General features: G+C 36.5%; 2 protein-coding genes across 5 annotated transcripts in view; one reads left to right on the forward strand and one right to left on the reverse strand.

Annotated features, from left to right (window-relative positions):
- stx1b (syntaxin 1B) overlaps positions 1 to 5,721 on the forward strand; it is a 51,513-nt gene extending 45,792 nt beyond the window's left edge. Inside the window, exon 10 of the mRNA XM_067426191.1 lies at positions 156 to 5,721. Within this exon, the coding sequence (XP_067282292.1) occupies positions 156 to 236 (81 nt within the window). The 3' untranslated portion in view covers positions 237 to 5,721. The remainder of the gene's footprint in view (positions 1 to 155) is intronic.
- Positions 1 to 8,924, reverse strand: part of si:dkeyp-113d7.10 (zinc finger and SCAN domain-containing protein 16) — a 97,889-nt gene extending 88,965 nt beyond the window's left edge. The window contains exons 1-2 of one of the 4 annotated variants that reach the window (XM_067426189.1): positions 7,968 to 8,924; positions 7,275 to 7,345 (exon numbers count right to left, since the gene is read on the reverse strand). In XM_067426189.1, coding sequence (XP_067282290.1) covers positions 7,275 to 7,293 — 19 coding nt within the window. In that variant the 5' untranslated portion in view covers positions 7,294 to 7,345; positions 7,968 to 8,924. Of the gene's footprint in view, positions 1 to 7,274 lie in introns of all 4 variants that reach the window. The other 3 variants (XM_067426186.1, XM_067426188.1, XM_067426187.1) reach the window with 3 other exon arrangements.
- Positions 8,925 to 9,209: the final 285 nt, after the last annotated feature.

The following is a 9,209-nucleotide window of genomic DNA, read 5'->3' on the forward strand; positions in this document are numbered from 1 at the left end:
AAAGATGAGGTGGTGCTACTTAGATTAGCTGACTGTGTACTACTGTGCAATCGAGTAATAGAGTAGCTAGATGAACAAACCAAACGATTGCTGATCTGTTGGCTGTTTAATTACACATCTTTCTTTCTTTCTCCTTCTTTTTTCGCCCCCTGCAGAAGAAGATCATGATCATCATCTGCTGTGTAATTTTGGGAGTGGTTTTGGCGTCCACTATCGGAGGAACCCTAGGCTTCTAAACGACATGAAGAAAGACAAACACTTGGAAAGCTGAGTGTTTTATCCACTTAAATACGAGATAAGGAAACTGTCATAAAATGGGGGTTGGGAAGGGGTAAAAATTGAATATTCAAAAATCAAACAATCAAAAAAATAAATAAATAAAAGGAGATGTTACGTACTAGCTGATTTAAATATATACAAAAGTGGGTTCAAATACACATAATATTTACAATCTGTACATGTAAATGTATTGAACATAAAAGCAGCACATGGGTTACTACCTGTAAAGGAATAAAACTCAACTTTTTTTTTATTTATTTTTTTAGCGTTGCTTTTATTTTTGGGGGGGCCTCCAGGACAGTGCCAGCAACTGCTAAATTGTTTTAAGTTCCGGCAGAACACGGTGTTTGGCAAACCATACTATCATTACAAATACTAACCAACTGAACATAGATGTTATAGACAGTAGTACTAGTCCGATTTCAATGGCCTAACGTTCCGAGTGGTTGCTTGCATTCAAATGAAATCTCATTTATTACCTTATTAGTTCATTACCGATGGAGTGCTGTAGATTAAAAGCACTGTCAACCTCATAGCTGAATTTCTGTCTTAATAGATTTACTGTGGGCAACCATAAACAAATGAAGAAAAAAGAAGCACACATCATTGTGAATTGTGAGAGGAAGTGATATCACCACGTTTGTACATAAAGATGATTTTCTTTTGACTTTTGCTGTACTGTAGAAGGTAGGCAGTGAAGGAACGGACATTTCATTTAACATATAGAAAGCTGGGATCGATAGGGTGGCATTGCGCAAACTGTTGAACTATGCAGTTTTGATTCCCCCTGTTTTTTGAATTAATTCATGGCAACCTATGGAATGATTCTGAAAGAGACAAAATTAATTTGTCTACACCGAAGATTTCTTCGTTGAGAAAAGAAAATGTCAATACTTGAAGCAACGCCTAGCCTAAATATTATCTTTTGGAGGGTGGTTAGGTCTGCTGAAATTAATATTCCTTATTTTTCAGTTAATCGTTAGTTTTGCATTTTTTATTTGCCTTGTTTAATGAATTGCATATATATTTTATGTTATAATATAATAGGCTTGAACAGGACCGTTTTTGGTTTTGAAGGATCGATTTGGGAGTTTGAAGTTTTTCACCTTGGTGCTAGTTAAAGAAGAGAGACTAATAAAATTAACTACTAGGACATGATAGTTGGATCTTATTAAATTCTACATATCTGAGACGAGACAAGCTCTTGATGAGCTATCTGACTAAATAGTTACGTAGATGAATTCTTCAGTTCAGTTGAAGAAACCTGTAGGACACTTATTATGCAGTGACTAATTTTCACAAACTTTATATGAAACAACTCCAATCCAGCTCTGAACGCCCAGAGAGACAGCATCTTGTCAAGATAACGCTAGCTTAGAATAAGACGCTTTGATTTTGTCCAAAGATTTTTTTTTTAAACAAATCAAACAATTGTATCATTAATTTGTTGCATCCTTTTCTTTGCGGACAGAAAGTGCCAGCTTGGTTAATCATGTACTGCTCGTTTTAAATTCAAGGGCTAAAATTCAAAAAACCAAACTTTAGCTCTGTTTATTTTTATTTTTGTTGATACAGAATCCCTCTTGGCTTGATTCAGATTAGTCGCACTCTTAGAATGCACTCACCCTCATGTTCATGACGTTACAGAACATGTACCAACTCTGAAAGTGCACTCCTTTTCTCAATATGGACTTCATTTTCCATGTACTGCTTATCATAGAATATATAACAGGAGCCCCCCCACCCCGTCCCGCCACTCCTTTACCTACCTTAAGTGAAGTAGTAGGGAACAGGAAAGATTTTGGGGATATATACTGTATACTTTTTAGAAAGCCTGAGGCAGAGGGCTGGGACTTTTTTGCTTTAATCATTCCAGTAACGTCCAGCATGTTTTCTTTGAAACTTGTGTATTTAGTGTCGAATCACTTACATGTATGGTAAAATGAGGTAAATATGTATGTCGGTGTTGTTTTTTAGTAGACGATATAGCTGGAAGGCCCTTATTTGTTAACGCATGCAACTTTCGCTTTGTTAGTTTGCATGGCTCTCGATCATGTGTGCACTTTACAATCAAAGAAAACAATGTCTTATGCCGCCACATTTTTTGGGTTGTATCGTTTTGTTAATATGTTTTTTTGTTTTTTTGTTTTTTTTTAAATTTATGATTATTTATTATGAAGAATCTCAAAGGGTTGGATGGGGGGAGGGGGGTTAACTTCATTTAATATTTCTCCTGCCGATTTTATCATGACCCTGACGATGCTGGAGTTTTAACGTGGTCCCCATGAATGTGTTCCCTGTGGATGTGCACATGAATACAAAATCTGTTTGTTGTCAGGTATTTTGTTCCTAAACCACGTCCATAGTGTAAAACAACGTATTTCCCCCCCTCCTCACCCTCTGGAAACACTCTGGGTACGAATCATTTTTGCGCATCTTGTTCATTTCCCTTTCCCCTGATGTATTCCCAAACTTGATTGTTGTGCTTAACCGGTGATGATATGTGAATTATTTCGTAAGACTATTCTTTATTGTGAGTCGTGTGCTGCGGTGTCGAATTGTGCAACTCAAAAGGCCATGTATGCGTGCCCTGTCCCTTCGGCATTTTTTCCTTTTTTACGTACACGTTGCTGTATAAGTGAGCATGAGCATTTGTGTGTGTGGATGTGTGTGTGTGCTCGTTTGCTGTTGGAGCCCTCGGGCGCACCGCAACGCTAACCGGCGTCGGGCGCAAGGGGCTTCTCTGGTCTGCAGGTCTATGGTATGCAGCTCTAGCGCTCCAGTTTTGTGCCGACTTCATTCAAATGTTAAGAAAAGTAATAAGACTAAAAAGCCAAAGCGTTATGCGAGTACAGAGCACAATGTTACAGTCAACTGTATTGTGTAGTCCTCCCCACCCGTAAACTTGTGAACTATCTTGCGTATACATTTACTATGTTTTCAGTTACACTACTTTCAGCGACAATGTTCTCAATATAAAGGTTTATTTATTTATTTATTTATATTCATTCTGAACAATATGTATAATGTATACTACACAAGCTTGTTCCTTTTAAAGCACTTTCTCCAAAAACAGCTACGTACAAAACAAATCTGTTGTGTGTACTGTATGTTGTTTTTTCTTTCTCCCCTCAATGATGCTGTTTATGTTGCCATTTACCCCTTGTTCAGCTCACTTGCATTGCTTCCTCTGTGCTGGCAATACATTAGACGTAGACATTAGATCAGCTCTGGTTAAAAGAAAATGAAATAATAATAATAAAAAAAAACTGTATACTAACATGGGCACAGATCTGGATGAAAGTTTTCTCAGTTGTCTTATTTTCATTTTCCAACACTGTTTTTGGATGTTCGTCACACAGACACTGATATGACCAGACAGCACTGGCATAACACAGCACATTGAGAAGGCATTTTGTAAATGAGTGAAAATTACAAACTACTTATATATTTAAAAAAAATACAATGTACCTTTTAGAGTTTAACTGCATAATAGTCTTTTTGGTTGGGGTTGTTGAGTGCCTCATCACTGCAGGTGAAGAAAAAACCCTTACGCCCAAACTGCACGGCGAGCGAGCGACGATGCAACAAAGCTAAGAGCGCTCCCGCCATGATCAACGAAACGTCTCAGCTACGTAGACTGCTTTGTGTATTGTAATGCTCGCTGCTTAGTTTCCACGTGTGCTTTAGCTGTCTAGGAGATGCATCGCACCTGACTGACAGCTCTCAAAGACTTTGACATTAACGGATACGACTTCTTGCACCTAAGACCTGCGATCGTGATTTTTCTCAACAGCCCCAGCCATGATCCTCCTTAATTTCGTCCCCTTTTGTGTCATTCCTTTGATGTATATTCCCATTAAACTTTATACCAGTATTCTTGTTTCAGTGTTAGATTTAGAACGAGGAAACGGTTTGTGGAGATGGTGCTCAAACTGTGATTTCAGCAAAATGATCATCAATTACAGAGGATGGCCTGTAATGATGTGATGAAAACACTATTCTAATTAGAACGGGAAGATGACTGGATAAGGATGACATAATTGAATTATACCATTATCAAATGTGATGAATTATATAACTACAATGATTTAAAAATCCCGAGAAGTTGTGTTATATTAGTAGTAATATTGAATGCTCGCGATTTTGTCAATCTGAACTGATCTTGTCTTGTAATTATTGTAAATATTTCAAAGAGAGAAAAAATGATTTGCATGTCCATGTATAAAACTACTAAAATAGTTCCTGTCAAAGTTGTGAGGTTGATTGATTTTCTTATTCTTTGCCCTGGTCGCAGCGCTTTGCTGCTGACTGCTCGCTTGTCTTAAAGCAGTGATGTCAAGGGTGCTCTATAATGAAGAAAAGTGGAATAACGCTTTAACATCAGAATCAATAAAATATGTTGTGTTACCTCAGAGAGCCTTTAGCGGTTCAACTCTGGGGGAAAAACGTGCTTCCCTCCATGTACACCATTGATTGGTCTACAGGTCAAATGCACACCATCTGTAGCTTCCATGCAACTTGACTGCTTTTCTTGCAGAGGGCCACCATATTGGCAATGTCAAATTTAGAACATATACTGGCATTTTTGTGCATTTTGTGGTATATGTTTGTGTCGGTTAGAAAACCTTGCGTGCATAGACTGTAGCATGGCTGAAGCTCAAAAGCTAAACGTAACACGGGATGAGCTCTGGTCTTACACAAAGAGTAGTTCTTGGGATTTGGAAGTTCTCTTTAAAACAATAATGCTCGAAGCAAACAGAAACACACTCATCTGTGCAATACAAAGAAAAGGGCTTTCTCACACACACATTTGAAAGCACTGAAGAACGCCGACTTCAATTTTATTGTGGGAGTTGAGGGAAACAACAGCCACTAACCGGGGTTCCAGTCGTCGTTTTGTGTGTCGCCAACCGTCTTCTCACCACACTAGGATCTAAGTTTTAACATGCATTCAGGGCAGAAACCTCAATGAGATGGGCACCAAGGATGGGAAGGAAGAAATTAAATCGATTTCTGCAACTTTGACTGGAATTGCAATTTCTGTCTTTTATTTTCTGTGTGTATGTGTACTGTATTGTAAAAAAAGGAAAAAGATACAAACAAACAACCTAACTGTCCCTCTCTCTTCCCTCTCTCTTGTAATACTGTTTGCTGTTCTGTTTGGTTAGTGTGGCGTACCAGTATCCCTCTCCTCGCCTAAACCCTTTGCTATCTTCCTCCCTTCTCTCACAATCTCTCTCTCTCTCTCTTTTCCCCCCTCTCTCTCTCTCTCCCTCTTTTCTCCATGGATCTTTAAGATGAGAACTCTATGCAGATGCTGTCTTTTATAAGTGTGTCAAAATTTTAAGTTGAAATGAAAAATGAAAAAAGAAAAACCCCAACAAACAGATATTATGAACTGAAACAAAAAATAAAGAAAAACGATTGTCCAGTGTACAACTGCTGTAGTTGTCTTCCCTACTTTTACTCCTTTCTCATATCATGAGCAGGGTTGGGAGAAGTCAATAATATGACAAAAGCTTGTATATGCATCAAACATTTATATTGACTTTTGTTTTACAGTGTTTACACCATCACTCTGGATTTAGATATTTTGCCAACTTTCTGTGTAAAATAAACACAGTTGAAGTTTCAAGTACTGCCTGCACTGGGGAAAAAATGGCTATAGAAATACTTTTCACTCAAAAAATAGCTAACAAAGAAACAGCAAGTAACACACAATGAATTAAAGGTGAAATGTTGAAATAAAGTACAAAAAAATAAAATAGTATTTTCTTGTTAAACCTATTCCAACAAACTGCTCAGTATGCTGGCATCCATTCCAAAATAAAAATTACAATCAATGAAGAATTTGAGCAGTATCAGGTGTCCCCTTAATAATGTACATAAAATGTTGCAACTTGTGCAAATGTCAATTTATAACAATAGACAAAATGACAGAAGTCACATCAGTTCATCAAATAAGATGCCTTACTAGTAATTGTAACGTAAATGCCATCTAGCAAGATAATTCCATCCGAATGGTGCTAAAGATGTTTCATCCACTGTAAAGCGTTGGACACGCTTTCAATTAACTATTAAGCCAGCCACATGAATTCACCCCAGACCCCTGTGTGCAAAGTAGATAAAGTTATTTAGAAAGATAATGCGGTTTTGCTCAATTACGTTGTTATTGATTGCACCAGAAGATGCCCTGGGAGCTGTGCAAGACCAACAAGTGCTTATCATTACTCTAAATTAATTAATTTAGTCCTTTCAGTGAAAACTTGCCAAAGTTGGCAGGTATGAAGGGCTGGTTTTCCAGTTGCTAAGCAACAGGCAGTACATTTTCGTTTAAAAATAATTCAGTCATTGAGCTACAAGCTTTGGGTGTTAATGTTTTATGCTGAGTTTTAGATAGGGGAAAGCAGGGTACAACCCACATGTGGTTTGTGTAAATTCACTTGTGGTTCAGAGTATTTCATTTTTCCCACATTAATTGCACACATCTAGTACAATTATGTAGTTTTCTTCCATTAATACGGGGTATAGTTTTTTCTTGATTTACCTCGAAAGAATGAAAGTGAAATGTGACAACATAACTGTGCAACTAAGGGTTGTGCCCCGCTCTCCCCTATTACTCTCAATTCAGACCAATTAATCCCATGAAACCTATGAATTATGCATGTAGTTTCTATAGGTGTAAAAACATGCAATTTTCACTTCACACCCTCAGAAACACATTTTTCAAAGAGGGCCCAAAACAGATCACAGCCTCAAGCCTCAAAACAGGAATACGTTGCCAATAAAATTGTGCTGCTGGACCTGAATGGACTCCTCCATGTAAATGACTTATCTGAATCTGAATTGAGAAACTGCATGCATTCTTTTGCTCTCAAGCAACTGCACTGTTTCTTTGAAATTAAAGAATGAAACAGGCTACTAAAAAGCTTTACTGGTTTCAGAGCATTAGCCAAACTAACAAACAAGTCTGGTTGAAGGTGAAAACTTACCTAAAGGATCTTTCACCATCTAATGGACAGCCCAATACCTCAATCAACCACATTTATTTGTCACCCAGCACCTAAAAAAATCAGATGAATTTACATTCACAAATAGCATTTGAACATTCTCAGTATCCCAAAACCAATGTTAATTATAAAGAAGTTGTAATCGTTTGTGAATAAGATATCTGTCTTGTATAAAAATGTTGATTATTATCTCATGAAGTCAGTATGACTCGTGTGTTAGGCTACATTTTAAGTCTTAAAAACGCCATTTGATAAATTAATGCGGGGAAAAGACTGCAATTTAAGCAATTGTTGAATAATAATGTTCGCCATCATTATGGCGTCCATTCGTCAACGCAATACGTTACTGGACGCAATTAACGCTCAGTTGATAACAGCTTCGGTTTGTGGGCAAAATGATCAGTGAATAATGGTTTAATTTTTGTCTATTCCTCACACAAAACTTTTTTAAACACTTGGAACACAATCTTAAGTCATATTTACTACTTTTTTTTAAACTGTTATGGTGCTTTTTTGGCGTTAATGACGGACGTTATTCCTCCAAATCGAAATGAGGTAAGAAACGTACATTTTTCTTTTGAGAGTGAACTATTTCTTTACGAGAAATAGCTAAATGATACGATTACCATCGTGTTGTTCTATAAACAAAATGTATATAATCATTTGATTCGTTACCTTTGGAATACTTGAGATTTGTGTGCTCGCTCTGACTCTGGGGTAAAGAAATGGCGCGATTTTCTTGTGATGTCACGCGTGGTGATTTCTTAAGGCTCTAGTGGTCGCTGTTGCAGCAATGCATGCCCATATTTAGACATCTGCAGATTGCATTTAACTGGCATGATACGTTCATCGGCCCTATTGAATGTTTTTTTAAATTAAACTCTTTAATTTTAATTAACATTTTGATTAGCTCTGTTTCTGATTTTGGGATTTTAGATAAAACAAATACCGCTCAAGGACACAAGAGACCCAAGTCTCAATTGCAATTCCCATCTCACCCCCAATTCCGTTTAAACTCCCACTAGCCAAACTAAATAAAACCACTGACACCTCCCATTTATGAGTCATTCTGAATTAGGTATATCAGTAAAATAAGTATTACATATTCATAAAAATATAGTATACAGAAATATTAAATAATGATGTATTAGTCAAAAAATGGGAAATGCTCTGAAGTTAAGAAGGATAGCCTACCTAGATTGAACAAAAAAAGAGCATCAAACTAGCGATTAGTCTGAACAAGGAGCAAGATAGAAACTGATGAGAGTTTGATTATTCTTGTGTGAGAAAAACTATGTGTTTATTAAATAAGTAACAGTATGTAATATGTTGTGTTCTATCATTTAAATTCTTACTGACCATAGTAAACGAACTGCTAACCCCAGCTGCCAGGTGCATTAAACATCCTAAAACCCATGAATGGAAACATCCATAATAAACAGACTTTAACAAAGACACCATGACACCAAACGTTACCAAATGGTGGATGGTGACTTTTTCAGAACACCAACCATAAGTGACAAACTTTAAAATCACACATAAATTTGAAGTAAATGTTACATTAATTTTCCAGCTATTTATTTGTATTATTTGATAGCAGTGAGGTTATAATTCAAACATGTTCTTTTAGGAAATGAATTATCAAAATGTAGCTTAAAAAAAGTATAGAGTCACACATTTTATTTTTTATATATATATATATATATATATATATATATATATATATATATATATATATATATATATATATATATATATATATATATATAACGAGGGGAAAAAAAATATTGAAACTTGATCAAAGTAGCAACTGTGCACCTGGGAAGAACTTCCTTTTATCCAATTGTGTAAAATTTGCAAGGGCATAGGAACGTAAAATATATATTCTTCCCATGCTCTGAACACAGTGCACACAAC

The sequence above is a fragment of the Pseudorasbora parva genome, chromosome 19, assembly GCF_024679245.1.
Source record: "Pseudorasbora parva isolate DD20220531a chromosome 19, ASM2467924v1, whole genome shotgun sequence".
Lineage (NCBI taxonomy): Eukaryota > Metazoa > Chordata > Actinopteri > Cypriniformes > Gobionidae > Pseudorasbora > Pseudorasbora parva.